The 23,752-nt window shown below is 37.2% G+C and overlaps 1 protein-coding gene across 2 annotated transcripts in view; it reads left to right on the forward strand.

The window, feature by feature from the left end:
• The window catches only part of CRY1 (cryptochrome circadian regulator 1), a 40,056-nt gene that overhangs the window by 13,472 nt on the left and 2,832 nt on the right, over positions 1-23,752 (forward strand). Inside the window, exons 2-12 of one of the 2 annotated variants that reach the window (XM_021535870.4) lie at positions 9,954-10,062; positions 13,366-13,508; positions 14,868-15,052; positions 16,382-16,470; positions 17,041-17,181; positions 17,276-17,587; positions 20,032-20,183; positions 20,281-20,483; positions 21,230-21,331; positions 22,340-22,432; positions 23,633-23,704. In XM_021535870.4, coding sequence (XP_021391545.1) covers positions 9,954-10,062; positions 13,366-13,508; positions 14,868-15,052; positions 16,382-16,470; positions 17,041-17,181; positions 17,276-17,587; positions 20,032-20,183; positions 20,281-20,483; positions 21,230-21,331; positions 22,340-22,432; positions 23,633-23,704 — 1,601 coding nt within the window. The remainder of the gene's footprint in view (positions 1-9,953; positions 10,063-13,365; positions 13,509-14,867; positions 15,053-16,381; positions 16,471-17,040; positions 17,182-17,275; positions 17,588-20,031; positions 20,184-20,280; positions 20,484-21,229; positions 21,332-22,339; positions 22,433-23,632; positions 23,705-23,752) is intronic. The other variant, XM_021535877.4, reaches the window with a different exon arrangement.

Consider the following 23,752-nt stretch of genomic DNA (forward strand, 5'->3'; position numbering starts at 1 on the left):
ATTCTCTTCTATTAGTTTAATAGATTTTTGAGATATGGGAAGCCAGAGATGATGGAATTGTATGTAAGGACTTGCAATTTATCCAGTGTAGTTGAGAAATATATTTTTTTAAGCCAGTGTTTTATTTTTAGGAAACATAAAAGTGCAAAATTTTACTAGTACTAATTATAACCTTAAAAAAGTCACTTTAATTTAAGGAGAGGAAGAAGGATTTATTGAAGTAAAGGCAGGGCAGTATAAAATCTGTCCTTTAGAATCAGATTGCAAGACTGTCTTGTTGGAGTGCTCTTACTGTGCTTGTTCTTTTTAAATGAGCCTTAGCTGTTACTTTCTCATGGACAGCTTAGATTGCTGAAAATAATGTGGCTGAAATATTTTATAAAGCAGGCCAGCTCACGTTTAATTACATCAAACCTTAAGAGCTGCTAATTTAAATGAGTGTACTTGGATACATGAGAATAAGGTGATTTAAATTTATGTATGACCATGTCTGTACTCTCAAGTAACTCTAATTTTGTAATTTGCTTCTAGGTAATATTTCCCCAGTTGTTTCCAGTACAATTTGTTTGCTCTTGGTTTTCCTTTATGGATCTAACTAGTTTATCTCTGGAGAGAACAGGCATAAAAAATTGAAGTCAAATAATAAGTACTTTGATTTATTTGATTGGAATTAGAGGATTAGAAAAAGATAAACATAGAATATCTACATTAAAGAACAGAAGACACTAAGAAAGAGATTTAGGAAACTGTGAGCCTGTTAGTCTTCTATCACCAGCAGACTGACCTTTGTAGCATGAAGTAATTTGAGATGTTCATTTCAAGTTATGTGAGGATAATTTAGGTGAGTAATGGGTGCCCTTTGAATATGAAGTTAAGATCCAGACTTCATAGAAGCTAAATACACCATTTGCTATGATGTATGGCTCACAAAATAGGAACCAACTTCGTAGTGCTATTTCACAGAATCACAAAATATGTAGGGAGGGACTTTGGAGATCAAGTCCAATACCTTCTCTAAGGCAGATTCACCCAGAGGAGGTTGCACAGGATGTGTCCAGGTGGGTTTTGAGTATCTCCAGGGAAGGGGGCTGCAACTGCTCTGGGGCCTGTTCTAGTGATGTGTGACTCCCACAGTAAAGATGTTTTTCTTCATATTCAGACAGAGCTTCCTGTGTTCTAGTTTGTGCCCGTTGTCCCGTCTGACCCCATTCTCTTGACACCATCCTTAAGATATTTGTATGCATTGATAAGATTCCCTCTCAGTCATCTCTTCTCCAGACTACACAAGCTGGGCTCTCTCAGCCTTTGCTCATTAGAGAGATGCTTCAGTCCCCTCATCCACTTTATAGCCTTTTCCTGGACCTTCTCCAAGAGCTCCTTGTCTTTCTTGAACCGTGGAGCCCAGCATACCCACTCACAACCCTGGACACATCACTCCGGATGTGGCCTCACCAGTGCAGATCATCTCCCCTGACCTGCTGACAATGCTCTTCCTAATGTTTCCCAGGGTACCATTGGCCTTCTTGGCCAGAAAGATACACTGCTGGCTCCTGGTTTAACCTGCTGTCCACCAGGAATCACAGATCCCTCTCTGCAGAGCTACTTTCCAGCAGGACAACATTTAACTTGTACTGGTACTTTCATGCACTTCTCCTCCATGACCTTTCAAAGATGATGGAGAGTGGATGATGATTTAACAATAACATCTGCCAGTTCCCTCAACACTCATGGGTGCATCTCATTAGGATCTATGGATTTCTGGATGTCAAGCTTGACTGAAGGATATCTAGTCTGCTCCTCCTTGACCAAAGGAAAACCTTCTTTTTCCTGGACTTTCACTCTTGCCTCCATGCTCAGGGATTCCTGGAGTCTGGCTTTAACGATAAAGATTGAGCAAAGAAAGCATTCAGTAACTGTGCCTTTTCTGTGTGCTTTGTCACCAGGGCATCCACTTGATTCAGCAGTGAGCCCATGTTTCCCTAGTCTTCCTTTTGCTACTTGTAGCAAAAGGTAGGAAAGAAGTCCTTCTTGTCATTCTTTACATCCCTTGCTAGATTCCATTCCAAATGGACCTTAGTATTCTTTGTCATATCTCTGCATAATCTAACAACATGCCTTTATTTCTCCCAAGTGGCCTGTCCTGTTTTTTATATTCCATAAACATTCTTTGTGTGTTTTAGTTTTGTCAGAAGCTCCTTGATTATCCATAAAGGTCTTCTGACTCTTTTAATTTATTTCTTATTAATAGGGATGCACTGGTCCTTAACTTGGGAGAAATTATGCTTGAATATTAACTAGCACCCTTGGACCCCTCTACCTTCTGGAGACTTGACCCATGGGATTCCTCTAAGTAGGTCCTTGAAGCAGCCAGAAGTCGATCTCCGAACGTCCAGGGTTGTAATCCTGCCTATTACCCTGCTTCCTTCATCTTTGGAGGATTATGAATGTCTTCTGAATAGGACAAAAAAATTGTGTGTTTCCTTCTTTTGGGGAATGCTAACCTGAAAAGTTAGTTCAGTTGGAAGGAAATTAATGAAGGATGGTATGTAAGGAAATGCCAGCTTTTTGTCCAGTGTGAGATAGGTTTGATTCAAATAAATTCGTTGCTCCTAATAGAGCAGTACTGCTCGCTGTGGTTGATGCTCTGTTCTCACTCCATATTTGAAATAATCTTTTTTCTTTAGTGTGAAAAGAAGATGCACCCAAAAGGACTCAGCTTGGAGAGATTAAATTTTAAACATGGTTTTCTCTTGATTATTATTCAAAGCCCTTTATTCTGTTTTCAAAGAATTGCTTTTTTTTCCCCCCCAAGAACCTCTTTCACAGCTGTACGTGGGCTTGGATGTGTCTTGCATTTGTTCTCTGTCACAGCTCTGCTTTGGCTTAAAGATTACAACAGTAATAAATACTAAGGGAAAAAAAGCCAAGTAACACACAGCATGGTCAGTGTTTGGTTTTGTTTTTGCAAGTGGATCAGCTATACTAAGTTATGAAAGATGCTGTAGTTCTGAATTGCTCTCTAAAGGAGCTGTTTTTTCTTTGCTGACTGTAGAGCAGCCCTGGAAGAGATTAGTTAACTCCAACAGCTACGTCACTTAAGTATCTAGAGTTTAATAACATGAACTTTTTCCTGCTCTTGTGTATAACCTCAAAGGATAATACCTTTACAAAATGTATTATTGTATATCACTTTAGGATATGGAAGTTGGATGTGGGATTTGTTGAAACAATGTGGTACAATACAGGATGCCTCTGTGACCTTGATTTGGTAACAGGAAAATACTACTGTGGCTGGCTGCCAAAGGATGCTGTGGAGTGTACATAACACTTAAATCCTGTCTGAGCTTAATCTTCTTACAGTTTCATAAGAATATACTGCTTGCACTAAGACACATTGGTTGGTGACAATCAAACAGGAAAATATACTGGTAAAATACTGAATATTTGTATAAAGGGACATCAAATTTGAGATACTTCTCAGTGCCTCATATTCTGGTTTGTTTTGTCATTTGATGTTCACATTGTGATTCCTGTTGAAATTAGTATGAGATGTATATTTGCCTTATACTGAAATCTCCTTATAACTTAATCAGACATATGGCAAAGTATGTGTGAAAGAAAAGTGCTCTTGGTTTCTCTCTGAAGAGAAATAAATGGTACATGATTTGTGTGATTACTACATTAGGGTCTAATGCTGTAAATTATACTCTCTCTAATAAAATGTGGTTGGTATTAAACCTTTTTCTTGAATCCAGCTTTACTAAAGTCTGAAAGATGAAGGAGGAGTATCTGATAGCGTTGTTGGAGAAAGCAATTGAACAGGGTAATAAAGCTAGCAGATATTAGGTTGCCTAAGATAATTCTGATAGACAAAGTCTGGGGGGCAATCAAATACCCATAACAATGTGAGTCTCTTGTTTGAAAGAGCTTTTCTGTTGATGGAAATCAATGGCTTGGTGTGAGGACTAGTGGATACATAAAAGGTATTTTAAATTAGAGGTTAAACACAAGTTTGGATGAGTTGCTGGAAGTTGACCAGTTGTGGGTAAAAAGTCAAACTTAGGAACAGAACAAGTTTTATAACTGTTCCTTTTCACTCAAATTCGTAAACTTCCTCTCAGAATGAGAAAGGCTAGCTAAATTCCTGTATTTTTTGTGTCTGTGCAGTCTAACACTCCTGCTAATGGTCAAATTCAGAATCTGGATTAGTTCAGAAAACTTATTCCTAATGGTTTAGCTCACTAGCATTTTCAGATGTGAATAGCACCTACAAGAGAAGTCACTGCATTTTAAGTCCCCTCAGTTCCTAGCAACTGCCCTCATTTGTACTGGCAAGGATGCTTATATGTGATTGTGGTTTCTGAGTGTTTATTACTCTTAAAAATAACCCCAAACAAGACTCAAGAGTAGCCTTAAATAATGTGTCTATAGGTATCCTTCTTGCAAGTGTCCTCCCTAAATAAAATTGTTACCTTTCTAACAGGCTGCTCCTGACTTCTTCTCTGTATAGTTTTTAATTATGTTAATAGTGCTGAGCCAGGAACGTTGTGTGATGTAGTGCTTGCTTTAGGTCATTTTGTTAATGGTTAACTGTGTTAACAATTACTTATTGAAGTTTTTGAATAGCTACTTTTATGGTATCAGTTTCTTTCAGTTGTACGGTAGCTAAAATTATGAGCTGTATTATGCAATTATTGCCAGTTTCTGGCAATTAATTTCTATTTTAGACCCCAAGCATACCTTGTATGATTGACAGCAGGGAAGGTTTGTGGAGTTTCTTGGAGTCAACTGCTAAGATTTTACGTGCATGTCTTTTAAAGAATGAAATCTTCAGCAGCTTTCATGAAAGTTCTGAATATCATAATTAAATGTCTCTGACAAAATGTGTGTAACGCTCTCTAAGAATATTGCTTGCAGACAGGGATGCTTTGCATCAGCATCTTCCCCATGTTAAAATATGTAAGTCGTTTCTGCCTCCCTCTATCATGTCAGTTATGCATGTACCTCGCATCATTTGCTAGTGTGAAATTATTAGTGAACATTTCCTTCTGGTTTGCCCAAGGGATGTTTGAGACTAGGTACAGAAAACTGGGATGATACTCTAATCTGTTAAAAATTATCTGGGCATCCTTTTTATGTCTCTTAATGAAGTTTTTAGCTCATATAATTCATTCAAAATGCAAAAGAAAGTGCTTTCCCATTGACTGTTAGGTTGAGGGATAAAAATTAGTTTAGATTGCAGACTCAGAAATGTGACCTGTTATTGTAGGGGGAGATTTCAATGTCTTTCCATTGCCAGAGTTTGGTGTATAGTAGAGTTTAAGCCTAGTAGCTCTTACTTCATAGCTGCTATGAAGAAACTTTGCCTCTAGAGCTCATTTACTGAAAAGAAATACTTTTTATGAGATGGAAGTTTCATATTCATTTTGAATTCATAGACTAATTTACCATTCCTGTGAGAGGAATGTGTTTGTGAGCATTTTGGTGGATCTTTTCAGAGAGAAAGGTCAAGTAATTTTGCATTCAGTTAAAGATGCTGTGCTGCTTCTGCAAGGTTTAGGGGACTAATGAGAAAAAGAGGAGGCTGAAAACTTTGTTTATGACAAGTAGTTGATTCAATTATTATGTTTCTTGGTAAGGTATGTTTCTAAAAGTGATTATTTAAGAAGGTTCATATTTAATTGAGCAAGGCTCTTTGCAGGGGAGATTGGACTAGATGACCTTCAAAAGTCCTTCCAACCCAAACTATGTTGTGATTTTATAAATCTGTGTGAAGCTTTTTATGTTAGACTACTTGTATTAACACTCTAATGAAAAAATGCCTTTAGATGTAGTATACCATAAATACAGTGGAAGAAAACAAAAGAGGTGATTAATTATTTGCATCACATTTAGTTAAAACACATTTGGTTCAACTGAAAGAATCAAATATGATTAATAAATGGTGTTGTAAATGAAAATTTGTCCAGCCAAATTAATATGAAAAAATAAAATACTTTTTTGCAATCAAATTCTATCTAGCCAGCCACAAGGAAAGCACAGAGCCGAGCCCGGGGTCAGCCCTGGGTGTGCAACAAGGAGTCAGCCTCAGCAGAGGTTTTCCTCCATGCCCACACACCTCCATCCTGGCACAAGCAGTTTTTATAGGGAAAAGGCCAAGATTTCGGCAGTCAGTCTTTTCTTCTATTCAGAGTCTATAGGTTAAAATATTTTCTTTTTTGTTGATGAGGGAGAGCAATTCAGTGTCTGGAGTTGTTGAATCCCTTGATGAAGTTTACGGGAATTCTGCATTCACATGTATCTGCCCAAGGATTTCCGTGACATCCATCTCGGGTCGTTTATGCGATGATCAGCGCCTGGGGTCCCCGGTATCTCTCCAGACATGGCCCATCTCCTGGCCGAGCCACGTCCTTTTACTTGTAAATTGGGTTCCAATATACACCAGGTTTTGCCTGCAGGGTGGTGGTGGTGGGGGGGGGGGGTTCCTAATACAAACGTGTATAACCCAATTTTTATCTACTACACATAACAATGGCATGCTTCTTCTGAGTACCTGTGAGCAGAGTGTGTGTTCTGGGCGTCAAAAGCAGTATTCTTTTGCATTGCTATTACTCTAGATATTATAAGGTCCCTAGATTTGATTTGGTCTGTTATTTTTGAACAGTGTGCTTTCTGTGAGTGTTGTAACACAATCTGTGGCTGGAGCGTGTTTAATTCGTTCTGGTTTTTATTGAGGTAAGGGGGAGTGTGTGCGTCCCCTGGCCCACACTCCTGCTTGCTTCCTACATATGTTTAACAGTTTGAGTATACACTGTTATTTTTGTTAAGTACCTCAAAGAGTTTTATGGAGATTGAAATGCTGGAGTGTGGTGAGAGATAAGAGAGATAATAGAGAGGATTTGGGGAACCAACAAAAAGAGATTAAACAGTATTAAGGGCAAGTTTAGGGATCTTGGATGTGAGTTGGAGACTGGGTCAGTGCATGTTATCTTCTTGAATAGGATTTCGTTCCAAGCCCAGACTAGAAGTTATATGTTTTGATCAGTCAGGAAGAAAAGAGACTGAGAAAATAGAAGGAATTGAAATGGAAAAAAATCAAGTTTCCTGAAATACAGGAATAGTTATGAATGTTTTATGTCACCAGTTTCTTTCCATAACCTTTCCCTCTACTCTGTGAGATGAGTTTAGACAACAAACAAACAAGCCAGTGTCACAACAACAAAACTCCTTACAACCAAACCACAAAAAAACACCACAACAACAACAAAAAAATCAACAAAAAACCCATAAAAAAATGGAAACACAAAAAAAACACGTGACCCCCTGGATTATTCCAGAGGTATCCAGGACAGTATTGCAGTTTGTCTTCCTAGTGATTTGTGAAGTATATGTGAATGCACATGCTTCTTGAAAGTGAGATTCACATGGATAAGACTAATGAATAATGTCAGGTTAAAAAAAAAAAAAAACCATGAGAAAATGAAGCTATAATTTTCAGAGTCCAAATAGAATTGACTTTGTCCTGGGGACATGGAGCTCAAGTTCTCTCTGACAGAAGCATATGCAACTCTTATCTGATTCTTAAAATAACTACTGCATGATTTCTAACTAAATGAGTATAGAGAAGTTTCTTCTTCTTTTCTAGCTACCACAGAGTTTTTTCAAAACAAAACTGAGCAAAGTGAGAAAAATTAGGCATTTCTGGTTTGTTCCAGTCATTAAACATATAAACATAGTTTGCCAGCCAAGAAGCCATTCTGTTCTTTTATGCTGGCTGCCAAGAGGCCTGTTCTTATTCTTTCAGGTCAAGTGAGCCACACAGTTTACATATTTAATAGCAGCCAGGGGAGGTTCCTCCCAGCCTTTCAGATATTATTTTTGTTAAGTTTTTTCCCCCATGTATAGTTGGAAGTAATGTGTATTAGATAGACATCACTGACATGTTGCTAAATACTTAGAAAATGGGTATTAGCAGGTTTACAGCAATCATGTATGCTATATCTCTCCTAGAAGGCACAGCGTTTTCATTGTATCTAGTTAGCTTTTAAGATTTGTCTTCAAAATTTAGATGAATATTAACTCGTGATTTTCGTAGACTTGGTTGGTCAGTGCTTTTGTCTTCATACCACGGTGGGCACTTGCAGAGGTGCTCATGCCCTTCAGTGGTAGCTGTGCCACTTCTCAGCAGGCATGGTCTCCACCTGGCACTGCTTCCCCTGCCTTGCTCTCAGGCACTTGTTCTGGAGGTGTTATCGCTGTGGCCTTGCACCTGCACAGTCATTACAGCAGGGTTTCTCAGGAGTAATGGACTGCAGTGTGGGAATTGCCTCTTTTTTTTGCCCCCTTTGGGTGTAGCTTGTGTTTATGGCAGGAGTGTGAGCTGTGACCAGCAGGCACTGACTCAGCAGTTGCCCCGATCAGCATGTGCTTTGCTGAGGGCCAACAGCACTGTAAGGAGGAATGGCTGAGAGGGCTTGAGCGAATCCTGGGCGAAATGTATGTTGTCACTACAGAATTACAGAATGGTTGGGGTAGGAAGGGACATCTAGAGATCACCTAGTCCAACTGTCCCTGCTAAAGCAGGTTCACCTGGAGCAGGTTGCACAGGATCATGTCCTCTTTGGCTTTGAATATATCCAGGAAAGGAGACTGCAACCTCTCTGGGCAGCCTGTTTCAGTATTCTGTTACCCTCAAAAAGTTTTTCCCTATATTCAGAGGCAGTTTCCTGTTTTATTTTGTGCCTGTTGCTCCTTGTCTTATTGCTGAGTGTCACTGAAAAGAGTCTGGCCCTGTCCTCTTGCTACTGTGTTTAAGATAGCTGTATGAATTGATAAGATCCCCTCTCAGTAATCTCCTCCAGACTACACAGGCCCAACTCTTTTAGCCCTTCCTTGTAAGATGTATGCTGCAGTCCCCTCAGCATCTTTGTAGCCCTGTACGGGACCCTCCCCAATACTTTCTGGTCTTTCTTGGGCTAGGGAGCCCAAAACTGGACTCAGCACTCCAGATGTTGCCTCACCATGGCAGAGTAAAGGGAGAGGATCACCTTCCTCAACCTGCTGACCATGAGAAAAATACTCTGGAGAAGCCACTTGTTAGACTGGAGGGAGTCCAGGGGAAGGGCACTCATCTGGGGGATCTCCAACACTTTTCTTTCCAGCTGGCTGCAAGGTAGTTTTTTCTTTTTCCTCTTACCTTTTGTTTTCATTTCTTCCCAAACTGCTTTCACCATCAGAGTTATTATAGTTATTATATCTTCTAATAAATTTTTTGCTCATGTGAACCTGTCTCAATATTCTTTGTTGCTGCTTGTTTCCCTTGAACACTTGCAGATTTGCAGCACCCCATTCTTCCACCCCCTTTTTATTTTTTTTTTTTTTTGCCTGATGTGCTAATTTTCTTATTAAATAATTCTAGTGAAGTTACAGCCAAGATGCATATGTTATATAGAGGGCTGTTTCTATAAATGAAGGGCAGAGGGATAGTCATGATTGTGTTCTCCTGGTATGCTGTTTTTAGTAACAGTTCAGTGTTGTAAGAAGGGCTTGGGTTAAGTTTAGTAGCAGTGTGCCAACAGCTGATTATCTCTTTGTTCTTTGGGGTTTTTATGTAGTGTAGGAATTTTTCTGTCTTTACAATGACAAGATACTTGTAGTTTTAATTGAGACTAGAGTATGTTTTAGTCCATTCCAGAGCTGAATAACATTGAGGGGAAAGCTGAAATGAAAATGTGGTTTGGTTTTATGAATTACATATTATGGAAGATATTACATGGTGTCATACCACTATAAGCCAAGTGTAATTAGGATGTGAACGTGAATACAACACTAAAATATATACCAAATTTTCAAAGTTTGATAATTGCTGTTGATTATTCTTCTTTGTTACCTTATTCTATTGTAAAATTGTCTGGTTTGCCTCAGAAAATAAATGTTCTTTTAAATTCTTGCAGATTCCTGCTTCAATGTCTCGAGGATCTTGATGCCAATCTGCGAAAACTGAGTTCACGTTTGTTTGTTATCCGTGGACAGCCAGCAGATGTTTTCCCCAGGCTTTTTAAGGTAAATACCACCTAACAGTTGTTGTTTCTATCCACAAATATGACCAACAAACTAATCACTGCTAGGAATATTTCTTGTACTGTTTCATTCAGTGCAAGTTATTTATGGAAATACTGATCTATCCTTTTGCAGTTTTTCATTAAGGTTATTTGTGTTAGTTTTGAATTTTTCCTCTCTAATGTATGTATCATCAACTAAGCTGAGTTGCTTTAAGACTTTCCTGGGTTTTGTTTCTTTCTTTCCAGAAAAAGCATTGATTTGAAATGTTTTGCTAAGTGTAGGTATTATATATTACTGCATTTTCCTTTACAGATTCCCTTTGTAGTACTGAAATAAAATTTTGTGATTTTGTGCACAAAATTTTGCACAAAAATTGTGCACAAAAGCTTGACTTGTAAAAGCAATGTTTTATTTAGGCCACATGTCTGCTGTGATTGCTTTTTGGCCATTAAAGGCGATTTAATAAGCTTTCTTCTAGTAGTAAGATTGTTAAAAGCATACTAAAAAGCAATTTCTAGTCAAAGAAATTTAAGGGTTTTGTGGGATGGGCTCTCACTGAGAGAATTAAAGCTGTGATTGATTGCTACTGATGGTAATATGTTGTCTATGGATAATAGTGTATTTAATGTAGTAGTACTATAATAGTATTGTAAAAATGAACATTTGGCAAATTGATTTGAAGAGTTTTTTCAGAATGATTGAGGTGACTGAAACATGCGAGACTGAGGGATGCAAAAGGAGATATCCATTTTTCCAAAGAGGTTGTATGTTCATTATTTTTATTCCCAGGTCTTCAAATTCAAATTCAGCCTGAAAATTCAAACCACATTTCCATCTTCATTATTGTGATTTTGTCATGAAATGCTAACTGGATGATACTTCTACTGGTTTTTCCTTGATTTTCTCTCAGTGAAGAATTTCCTGGAGGAGTACTGTGGCATTAGCTACTGCTTGCAACCCCTCAGATATTCAAGCTTGTTGTATTTGTCTGCCAAACTGAGTTTGATTGCATTTAATTAGGAGCAAAGGTCTTCCTGCTTTGTGTGTTGCCTTCTGGGTTTGAGCAACCTGTGACAAGTCTTCTTAAATACCTTAATGGCTACTTTGACTGCTCCTGTTTCAGATTTTGCTGCTAGGCTGATTTTCTATGCCTGGCAGCCTTGGATTGCCACATTTTTAGAATATTAATTTTAGCGCTGAGAAGGAAATTAAAATAACTTGTAGTGTAGATAACATACAGCAATCATAAAAGAACATTCACATCTGTCTGTGTCTTCTGGTTCCTCAAGTTAGTGTCTTTATCATATATTGGTTCACTAAGGGGCTTTTCAGGACATCCTCTATGCTCAAACAAGTTACTGAAGCTCTTGAGGTTTTCTTTGCTTTTGAGTGAAGTTGACCTGGAACATGCATCTATGTCTTTAATTACATTTCACAACTTCTTTTGTCAGAGCAGTAGCTGTACATCAGACACTTGCACTGCAGTGAAGGGCTTGTAATACTGAACAAAGCTTTTCAGATCATCCCTATTAAATGTTTCAAAGGTGAGCAATGATCCTGACCCTGAAGAACGAACACATGTGGAAAAGAGAAGTTCAGTTAAGTTTGGAAAAATAACTTCAGTGGAGTCATTAACTTAGGTAGGAGGTAGTGGAACTTGTGTAGAGCCCTATCACAGATGCCAGTATCTCTGGATTTCCTGGGAATGAACGTATCGCTGCTATTTCTTGGTAAGGCTTTCCTTTTCACAGTCTGAACAATTCCTTCAAAAGGCAGAACACTGATCTATCTTTATCCTTAAAAAAGACCTCAAACAACTTTAGGCTCTTTTATTTAAGTTTTGGCTTGTTCTTGCCTCATTCTCTTCAATTTGTCCTGGTCTGCTTTCTGTCTTTAGCTCTTTGGTCTGGGCTTAATAAAGAGAATAGAATTGAAACAATCACTTTTTTTTTTAATGCATCAGTGTTGCTAAAACCATTCAGCAGTATGAGTAAGTGCAAAATGATCTGTGTCTGTGGTTCTTCTAATTGCCTGGCTTGTGCTGATGTGATCTGGGTGTATTCACATTACACAGCAGTTGTCTCAGAGTTTCTTGATTTCCTTAGGGATGTAACTGTTTCTTGGACACTCTTTGCAAAACGCCAGGGGAAAGAAGGGTTCAGGAAAGTATCTGCTGCAACTCGTCAGACAGTGGTTTTGTGTTACAGAGCATTATGAAATGAGAAGCAGATGTTACATGATGGGGTAGGAAGTTGCTTGAGGATTCAAGGCTTGCTGGGTTAGTCTTGGCAGACCTAAGGATGGTGGGATCCCAGCCTTGTTTCAAAGAGCAAGCACTCCTTGGAATCATCTGTCCTCAGGGCTGGGCTTCATCTAGGAGAGAGCTGGAGTTCAGAAGTGAAATCACACCCTTGGTGATTAGCATTGAGTGCCCTTGTCTCTGGTCTAAATCCAATTCTCTGAAATACTATGGCATATTAAATCAAGTCATTAAGATTCTGAGGGGTTAGAAAGGTATTTGATTGATGTGATGGCTTTCTAGGATCATCTTGTGCATACTTAAGATTTCCAATTTCCTACTGTTCCAGAAGCCTTAGCCATTATTTATCCCTTTGTTGGCTTCTTTTTCCTCACCTGTGACTGTTGGCCTTGGTAAGAGCATCTGTGACATTAAGAATACTGGACTTCAGGGTATAAGGCATTCTCTTTGTAGAAGAAAGCCTTTTTTCTTTTTTTTCTTTTTTTTTTTTTTAATTAAGAATTTGATGATTATTTGAGTGAAGAGAAGCGATTTGGAAAAGGTAAAGAAAGTGGTGATAGGGCAGGGCAGTATTTCCACACCACCTCCCCTGAAATTTCTGTTCTGTTGCTCAAGCTGACATGCATGTAAAAAGCTTTTCTGTAGAGCAAGGTACTGCTGCTGATCCATGCTCAGGAGACAGCCTTTGTCATCTTCCCCTTCTGTTGAGTCGCTAGGGTATATGGATCCTAAAGTTAGACACGAGTTTTCAAAATTTGCATGGAGATTGTTCCATTACACATGGCATTAGTGAGCACCCACAGTAATAGGACAGATTGGAAGCTTTTTTTTTATGCCTGATAGCTACTTAGATGCCAAAAAGTTGGACTTTATTTTTGTTATTTGGGTGCCTAATATATTTGGGATCTTTCTCTATCTCTGATAACTATCCACAGGTAATAGCTGGTGTTCCATTCTGCCCCTGTCCTTCCAGGTCTCCTTTCCCTGACCCTCAATCATACAGCTGAGTTGCTAAAGGACCACACTTTTGGTTTGTGTTGTAGGAATGGAACATTGCAAAACTTTCTATTGAATATGACTCTGAACCATTTGGGAAGGAAAGAGATGCAGCTATCAAGAAGCTGGCTAGTGAAGCAGGAGTGGAGGTCATTGTTCGGATTTCACATACATTGTATGACCTAGACAAGTAAGTTACCATTTACCTTGGATTTTAAAAAAGGAGGGGAAAAAACCCTTGGAATTTTATGTAGTATTTATTTATATATTGTGGGCTACTTTCCACACCAAACAGTTCTTGGTTAGGAAAACTATGAGTTTGTTTTATGTTTCACTTTTATCCATCCATACAAATTTTATTACATACTGAGTAGAACTTTGAAACTCCAAAAAATTATATGTAACTGAATCTGAAATGCAGTTTTAATTTGGAGTTCCTTTAAAAATAATGTTTATGTTAATTAGCTGTCATTTATAATTAAGTTACTCAAACATGCCTGTAACTTCTCCCAAATAACATCTGGTTTTGTTTAGTTGCTTTGTTTGTTTTGTCTTTATTTCACTTTTTGTACAGAAGTTATGAGAAAGTCCTTTAAATTTTTAAAGAACTGTTTTCTGCCAATTATCTATTCAATAAGTAATTGGGGATTGTTTGCTATCCCTGTGTTACCTTATTTAATGTCTTGTTATATTTTTCCACAGATCTATTTAAGGGATTGGTGTTAATTCCCTATTATAGAAACATAATCCACAAACTAGTTACCAGTGTACCTTCTCTTAATATTAGGTGATTTATTATGGTAGCTACCCATTTTATTCTGTTACAAGCCAATGTATAAGAGACTGTTAGACATATGGGAGGGCAGCAAAATTGGAAGTATTTACTTTTTGAAACCAAAAGCTGACTTTGGCAATTGGAAATTCTTTTTTTCCCCTCCCACCCAAACACCCTGCTAAATAAGAATTTGGTTCAACCTGTCACTTTGTAGATTTTTCTTTGAAGTTTTCCTTTTTTCCAAGACTTCAGATATATTTTAAATGGCAATGCAAAACACAAAACTGTGTTTTTACAGCAGTCAGTGTGTATAAGCCACATGTTAATTTCCCCCCACATTAAGGCACTTTTAATATTGACTACTGTTCTCAATACCAGAAGGGGAAGGTGAATTTCTTTGAATGTAAATACTGTGGCCTTGTAGGTGACTTGGATACTTCTGTATGTAGCTAGGATCTCTGTCTGCTTTGCTTTTCTTTGCCTTGAACTGCCCATGTTCATTATATCCTTGTTCATGAGGAAATTTCTATAACCTGGGAATGAAGAAAATTGCCTTGGTTATAAACAGTAAATTTATATGTTTCCCTAGTGGGGAAAGAAGGATGGTATATTTGAAGTTCTAACTGTCTGGATTATATTTGGGGTTCCATTTAAGCTGGAGGGAGGTAAGGAGATATTTCTGTGTATGTATAGGTGTGTAAATTTGATAAGAAAAAATGTTAAATACTATTGTCTGACATGCTTATTTTCTGTTTTTCTTTTTCTTTAATATAGAATAATAGAATTAAATGGAGGACAGCCTCCTCTTACTTACAAGCGATTTCAGACCCTAATAAGTAGAATGGAGCCCTTGGAGATGCCTGTGGAGACTATAACCCCCGAAGTAATGAAAAAATGTAGTACTCCAGTTTCTGATGACCACGATGAGAAATATGGTGTGCCATCACTTGAAGAGCTGGGTATGTTCTGGGATTGCTTTTACATTTTGAAACAAGATGTAACCTACACTAAAAGCACAATACTTAAAACAACAAGTGAGGTCCTGCTAGTGGGTAATTGTTAACCTGATTGGTTGGCAATTATGGCATACAAAAGGAACAAAAAAAAAGATAATCAACTCTGTAAATTTTGGTTTTCTGCTAAATGACAGGTCAGGTCAAACTATACTAAGTACTCTTTGGCTTCTTGTAATACTCCCAGGGTACCAAATAATCATTAAACGACTAATTAATAGTCTTTGCTTCATTTTGTATTAAATGTACTTTTTATCTTTGTGCTTCAGGTCATTTATCTGTCATTTAGCAAACTAGTTTAGAAAGAACCACCCTCTCTTCTTGATATACTGAAAAAAGATAGTAATATGTTAATTACTTTAGAAGGCTCTGAGGGGAAAAAAATGTCTTACATTTCTATAAATGTAATTTAAAGGAGTAGTATCAGCTATTGTCCTGTGAAACTCCTCATCTCTTTCCAGTTTTCCCACACATCCCAAAAAACAGGCAAATGTGCTATGACCTTCGAATTGCTAATGAAAAGGTCTGGACAAGTCTTGCTTAACTGTTACCGCCTTGTCTAGTCCATTGGATCTCTTACAAAACAGACCGTGGTTTTTAAAGCCTGTATAAGAAGCAATGATCTCACTATGCAGTGGTTAAACTATAGAAAGACATGTTCCCCCACACATCTGGTGAGCAGTCTTGGGGCAGGTGGGAGGATGTGGAAAAAATCTGATTGCCTTCTTTTTATTGTTCTTTTGTGCTCAAGTATGTGTTTATCGTCAAATTAACAATCTCTGTTATTTGAGGTCAGTGATACCTCGGAATGTTCTGAAGATGGCACTCATACTTTTACCTTGGTGGAAAAGTTTTTAGACATTCTGTAAATTACAAAAGTAATTATTGCTTCTTAATAGTAATTAAAAAAAAAAAAAGTTACGGCTTTAGGATAGCCTGCATATTGTAGATTTGGAAAATCTGAGGGGTCATTTCATGCAAAAAAACCCCAAACAAACCAGTGTAATTGGGACTGAAGTAAGACCATTCAACATGTGAAATTTGTGATGTATATTAATGTAAATGTAGAAGGAAAAATTTGCGTTTTGCTGCAAGTTAGAGGTATTTGATGTGCTTTGAGAAGACTTGGCTGCATACTGTTTTAAGACAGACTTTTTCAGGTGTCCACCTTATGGTTTTTCTAAGGATGCAGTAGTCAAGTATCAATATGCTATAATTTTGTTGCATTACAGTATAAGCAACCAAGCAATTTCTGTGTTTCAATTTGTCTTTCAGGTTTTGACACAGATGGTCTGCCTTCTGCAGTGTGGCCAGGGGGAGAAACTGAAGCTCTCACACGCTTAGAAAGACATTTAGAACGAAAGGTGTGTTTCAGATCACTGCAAGTATGACATATCTGGGAAATATGGTTACTTTTTACTGTGAAACCTAGAGGGATTTGGGCAAGTTGTGTTGAAAAAATCAAACCCACAAACTTAAACTCAAGGCCTCAATGATGTGAATCAATAGTTTGTTTTTTAAAGATGATAGTATATTATCTTTGATATGAATTTTAGACACAGTCTGTTTTACTCTTCTGTACTATAAAAAACTTAAATTTATTTTGGAAGTAATTTTATTTTAAAAAAAAACATACATTTTATAACTTTGAAGGGGAATTCTTCTGACAACTAATGTATTGCTAGTTGTCTAGGTTTTCAGTGTATTTAAAAGAAAGGCACAGATAGCTCTGGAAGACAGTCCATGCCTTCTGCATTGAGTTGAATTACCTTCTAGAGGTTCTGCTGATTGAATGCCTGTGTATCGTAGGTGACCTGACCATCTGTCCACTGTTTGGATTCAGATACAGACAGTGTGTGATTTCTCCCTTTGAGTCCCTATGTAGGCTCTAGTCTGATTTTGCTGTGTGGATTTTTTGTTTTCTTTTTTTTAAGGCTTGGGTAGCAAACTTTGAAAGACCACGAATGAATGCAAATTCCCTTCTGGCAAGCCCTACAGGGCTCAGTCCCTACCTCCGCTTTGGCTGTTTGTCCTGTCGGCTCTTTTATTTCAAATTAACGGACCTGTACAAAAAGGTAGGACTTCTGTGTAGTCAGATACATGTTGTTAGATGCCATGGTTATCACCTACTTCTCCTAATAATTTTTTTTCTTTAATGGTGATCTTCAGGTAAAAAAGAACAGCTCCCCTCCCCTCTCCCTCTATGGCCAGCTGTTATGGCGTGAATTTTTCTACACAGCAGCGACTAACAATCCACGGTTTGATAAAATGGAGGGGAATCCTATCTGTGTTCAAATTCCATGGGATAAGAATCCTGAGGCTTTGGCCAAATGGGCAGAAGGCAGGACAGGTTTTCCTTGGATTGATGCAATTATGACACAGCTTCGTCAGGAAGGCTGGATTCACCATTTAGCCCGGCATGCTGTAGCATGCTTTTTGACTCGAGGTGACCTCTGGATTAGCTGGGAAGAAGGAATGAAGGTATTGTTTCTTATTCTTGAATTTCTTAAAGTCTCTGTTAAAGTTTCAGATGGTAATTCTAGAATTGTTACTGTGTGGTGTAAGTTGAATTTTAAACCTTAAACTCTGGGCAAGACGAAATCGGTTCTGATAAACCAGATGTGCTGAAATTTTGCCTCTTGAAAGTCCTCTTCAATTGGAGTGTTACATTTCTTGCAGTCAGAATAGGTCTGAAATTCTTTCATATTTGAGATTTCTTCCTAAAACTTGCATAATTTTTGTAATTTAGATTTTTTTTTCCCCCAATCATTCTGTGTGTGAATAATTTCTGTTCATATCTTGTATCTGCTTCCCTGCAAAGGGTAAGTACTATGGGAATAAAAGAGAGAAAACTAAAAACTGAGAATGTGCTTTCAGCAATTTCTGTCACTTTGCCCAGTGTTAGAACTGTGAGTAAAGGCAACATGATTTGGCTGAAGGCTCATTGCAGTTAATTTTGTGCAAGATGCTGAATTTCAAATCTAAGATATCAGGTTTTTGAAGAAAACAAGAGAATAATTTATTCTCACTAATTAAGCCTTTCAATTAATTTTACATTTTTAGAAGTGTAGCATAATTTTTACTAAGCAATAATAATCTATGAAAAATTGAGAATTGGACAATTTTATTTTTGAAATCTAAAAAATGTCATTGCCATCAGGACTTTGACCCCATATTTCTATATGTATATAATCATATGAAATTTTCTTTCTTAACAAATCAGTTGTAAGCAAACACCTTTCAATTAAAAGTTTTGGTTACTTCTGCAGTTCACAAATGTAGATACTGAAGATGCACATACATAGGTAACTCAGTATGTTCCAGATAAATTACTCTGTAAATTACAGATACATGGCACCTTGTTCTTACTTTTGCAATAATACAGATAAATGAAGGCTCCAGACTTGTACAGTGGAAAGATGTTGAGCTCAAGTTTCCATAGCTAGCAAAAGTTAATCTGGCATTCCCTGTGGTGTTATTTCCAAAGTCTTACTAGATGGCAGCATCTAGTGGAACAATTGTGTGCTAACACACCTCATGTCTAAGGATCTTCTTGCATTATGAGTCACTATCTATTTGAAACGTTTTTTGAAAGCGTTTTAAGATAAATCCTATTTTTCAAAATACTTTTTTCCCAAGTAGTTGCAGATGTTTAGTAAAAGATACTTTTGTAACACTACCTCAGTGTATACTGTGGAATTAATGCCTTATTGAGTATATGGAGAAAGAGATTGAGAGATCGTTGTTTAATAGTATTACCTTATTTAGACCTTGTACAGGAATAATATTTGTTGAAGTTGGTGGCAGTACTACAATGCTGAGTTTTTAGTGCCTTAGCATGAAGAAAGATGGTTGCTTTGGAACATTTGGAATTTATGTAAGTTTGAAAGGAAACTCAGAACTTGCAAAAATATGTTTAGATAAGTGCCTGTTCTTAAAACTACTTCTAGGTGCACTCTTTTTAGGACTGTTGTCCTTCACAGAATGAGGCTTCGCTCTGTTTTTTGTCAGCCTGCATTGCTAATGGTCTGACTGAGCAGATAAACTTCCTTTTTTACAAGTTAGTACTGCCTGTGTTGAAGATGAAAAAGCAATCAGTGCTGGAAGCTTGAGTGTTTCACAGCTGCTGACCCCCAGATTTAAAGTAAAACCCTCATAAATCTTCAACTTGCTCATGTTTTGTTTGGTTTTTTTGTTAGTTTGTTTATATATATATATACAATATAATAGGGGTAGCAGGTAGCAAATTAGAATCAAAGTGTTTGGAAGATTTTTTTTTTTTTTTTTTTTTTTTTTTTTTTTTTTTTTTTTTTTTTTTGGCCTTCAGACCAGAATTCATTATCTGTCACACCAACCTTCAGTGTTCTTGGTGGTTCATAATGCCTCTCAGAATTTGAGTGTGTTCTCAAAACTGTTGACTTGCTAGATTAACTATTAGCCTTCAAGAACACAACTACATGTTTGGGGTGCCCTAAAACTCTTGAATTCTACTCTTGGGATTCCTCACATAGTCAAAGTTGCTGTGCAAGCTGAGGTATTCAGACCAGCAGTTTGAGTTCAAAATGTACTTTCTATGTTCCCCATCTTCTGGAAGTTTGCAAAGCTTACTCAACTGATGTGATGAAGCAATTCTTCTGAAAACAGCAAATAACACTTGGAAGCCATTTTCAAGGATGTGTTTATTTAAGAATGTGTAGCTTGCTGAGATGTTTACAAGTTTGTTTACAGGATAAAAGCCTGCTTATGGATTTTTTCTTTTGTTCTTGAGTTTGTCATTAAGGCATTTGCAATTGCATACTGAGCATTCAGTAAATGCTGCCAGGTAAGAAAGAGCTTAAATACAAAACTCGGGAACTAATCCTGAAAAAGTAGGTGTCTTGAAGGTGTGCCATGCCCAGACTAACTTGTTGCTCTGATTTCTTAAGGTCTTTGAAGAGCTGTTACTTGATGCAGATTGGAGTGTGAATGCTGGAAGCTGGATGTGGCTGTCCTGTAGTTCCTTCTTTCAACAGTTTTTTCACTGCTACTGCCCAGTGGGTTTTGGCAGAAGAACTGACCCAAATGGGGATTACATCAGGTAACTCACAATCTAGAAATTGTAGTGCGTGTTGCCTAAACTATTCAGCAGCTTTATACTTAACATGAACTTTTTACCTTTTTGTTATTTTTTAAAGACGTTATTTGCCAGTACTTAGAGGTTTCCCTGCAAAATACATCTATGATCCTTGGAATGCTCCAGAAAACATCCAGAAGGCTGCAAAATGTATTATAGGAGTTAATTATCCCAAACCAATGGTAAACCATGCAGAGGCAAGCCGTTTGAATATTGAGAGGATGAAACAGATCTACCAGCAGCTTTCACGATACAGAGGACTGGGTATGATTATAGATATTTGCTTTATTTATTTATTTAAAACTTCTCTCACCTCCTAGCAATTAATAATTTAGTCCCATAGCAATGAGAGTCTGGTCTAAGCTCAGGGTGGTAACCAGGGTTCGTGTCCAATTTACTACATGTAATTGAGAAAGGAAAGAGTTTGAGGGGAGTGACTCTCCAAATATTTCCTGAATTTTTTTTCTCTGGGTCTTTGGGAAGTGTTTTTGTTAAGCTGGGCCTTCTGTGCATTCTGGTAAACTCTCGTACAGTTTAGTTTAGTTTTAGAAATTTAATATGGTTCATAACTTCAGTGATACTGTATTTGCATATGCATGCAAATGTGTTGCAGAAGTAGGCACCAACCCAGCCCCTGGTGGATTCTTCCCTTTACTCTGAGAGGTAAACCAGGTGTACTACACTGCTCAGGAAGGTGTGAGCAGTCAGAATGTTCAGATACTGGGTATTGAATCAGGATATGTTGCATTTAAACATATTGGATATGTGTAACTAAGAAATATTGGAAAAGTTATGCAGAATATGATGTAGAAAAAATTAAGCAGATATGAACTAAAATTGTTTGGCAAGAAACAGAAGCAAGCAAGACAGAGAGGCGTTCTCCTGTCATAAAAGTAAACCACTCAAGGTGAGGGTGGAGAATTGGCTATCACAAGGAAAACAGAATGCTGCACTTGATTTCCCCCCCTCCACTAGCTATCCTTCTTTATATATTTTGTCTTGTTTTTTAGGTCTTCTTGCAACTGTGCCTTCTAATCCAAATGGAAATGGAAATGGTGGCCTAATGGGCTATTCACCAGGAGAAAGCATTTCTGGTTGTGGTAGTACAGGAGGTCAGTCAAATTCTTTCAATACATAGAATTATTGTGACTGGACTACATGAACTTCTTTTATAATAATGCCCTTGCCTTTTTGTATTATAAGAAAGAATTGCTTTCATAAGACAATTCTGAGTGCAAGTCACAAATGTTTTCAAATTTATTCACTTCTTGATAGTATTTGAATATAGACATCTTTAAATTATTTTTTTAATCTCAAATATGCAAATATTTTTCACCTGTGTTTTTCCCCCTCCAAAAATTACTTATTAAGTACTATCTAATTTTATTTCAAAAGCATTTGAATATGATTTTGTCCTAGAAGTATATAAGCATCCTGATGTTTATAATAAGGTTGACTAGTGAACTTTCAAGTGAGAATTATTAACTTGTAAAGCTTTCTAATTTTGGCATTAGATTCCTTACTGGAATTTATTTCTATTAAGAAAAAATAAGAACAGTATTAAGATTGTATTAATCCATGGTGTATCTTAAATACTATACACACCTTAGACTCTTTAATGTAAAAGGATACAGCGGAAGTGGAAATCTACGGGCTTCATATTCTTTGTAGGCTTTAGTCAAGGTTGTGGAGGAAGATGAACCTTATTGTTCTTAACCAGTTCAGTTCTCTTAAAGATTTAAAATACAAACTCCTTAAAGCAGGGTTCTTGAGCTTTTATTTCTTGTAAGTTTAGGACATGTATAAGACAAGAAAGGCTTATTTTTAAAACAACTAACATTATGTTAACTCTTTTCTCTTTAAAATGCATTAATATATACATGTACTTACACTTTTCACATCGGAAATGTATTCCTTTTGTAGGAGGTTCAGTGAATATGGAAAGACAAAAACTGTTAGAGCTTCGGACCTGTAAATGCGGGGATTTGGGGGGAAAAAAAAAGTTTAAAACCCACAATAAAAAGCCTACGTCTTGAAAAGGGGTAAACCCCCTGCATTTTAAATCCCAAAACTGGAGTTTTACCTTCTGTTGTATTTAAGTCTTCTCCCTGCCTCTCTAGGAGCTCAGCTGGGAACTGGTGATGGTCATTCTGTTGTTCAGTCGTGTGCCCTCGGGGACTCTCATACAGGAACAAGTGGAATTCAGCAGCAAGGTATTATGGCAGTGCCTGTCTGTAGTGGATCTCCAAATCCTTGCAACTATGGAAAACCAGACAAAACATCAAAATAGCATGGGCAGATTTTGGGTGACAGCTGCTGTCTGCAACGTGAACTGACCTTGTTTCTGTTCTTGAAACACAGAAATTATTTCTTAGAGTGAACTTGCTTGTCTTGTCATTTTTATCTCTAAAGTACTCATCTAGAGCAGTATTTGTATGTTTTGAGTGGGAGGGATCACAAATAAGACTAAAAAAATAATAAATAAACATTAGCCTAGGTTACTTTAAAAGAAACTGGAAACCAGAAGTTCACCTTGTGTGTTAGATATCAAAATTTGTATGTTATCTTTTCCCTGATTGCACTACCACTCTTTCCATATATAATTAATTTCTGCAGTTTTGTGTGGATAGTCTCTTATTGTAGAAGCAAATATTTTTTTACTTTAACTATACAGAACCTTAAGCTGTGGTTTGTGATAGATCCAAGTTACAATGAAATTTAACCCAACTGTTTGTTTCTTTGCAGTCTTAACAGAGGTGGTGTGTTTACTGATCAGGAAAGGCTGTAATCTGTGTTTTGTTTAAGCACCCAGAACGTAACTGGAACACCGCAACTGTTCAGAACAAGAAACCTTGCAACTGCTTCTGCTGATTGCACTATTCACGCAGAACTCTCAGTTTCAAGGTTGCCAGTAGATAGTTTACATGAATCAGAAGAAAGTTCTCATCTTTCTTTTAGCTTACTTGCTTTTTTTTTGTTTTTCCACAACTAAGTTATGGCAAGGATTCATTTGCGTTGCTATAACAAAATAATGAAAAGGACTTGGCAGAAGTAAAATTTAAATTTAAAATGTAATTTAAAATTTCTAACAGCTTATAATTAAAGTGTTTGGGCATACAAGCATTCTGCTTGTTGCAAATATAATGCACAAATACATAGGCACTAAATGTTCACTCTGCAAATATAAGTGCATATATGTTTAACTGCTGTGGACTACCATGAGGCTTATTTTTCTTTTGCATTCTGCATTCAGGATACTCTTCTGCATTCAGGATAGTTTCTGGCAGGATTTTTCTTGATGATGGAAAATAAATCAATTGGCTTCATTTTGTTGTTGTACAGAACATAATTTTACACTTGCTTGAAGCTCTAAATTTTATGTAGTATAATAAATATCTACTGTATCTGAACAGGTTACTGTCAAGCAAGTAGTATCTTACACTATGCTCATGGAGACAATCAGCAATCACACTTATTGCAAGCAGGTAATTTAAGCAATAATGAAAAAAAAAACCCCAAACACTTTTCTTGGA

This window comes from Lonchura striata, chromosome 1A (assembly GCF_050655825.1).
Source record: "Lonchura striata isolate lonStrDom1 chromosome 1A, ASM5065582v1, whole genome shotgun sequence".
In the NCBI taxonomy this organism is placed as follows: Eukaryota; Metazoa; Chordata; class Aves; order Passeriformes; family Estrildidae; genus Lonchura; species Lonchura striata.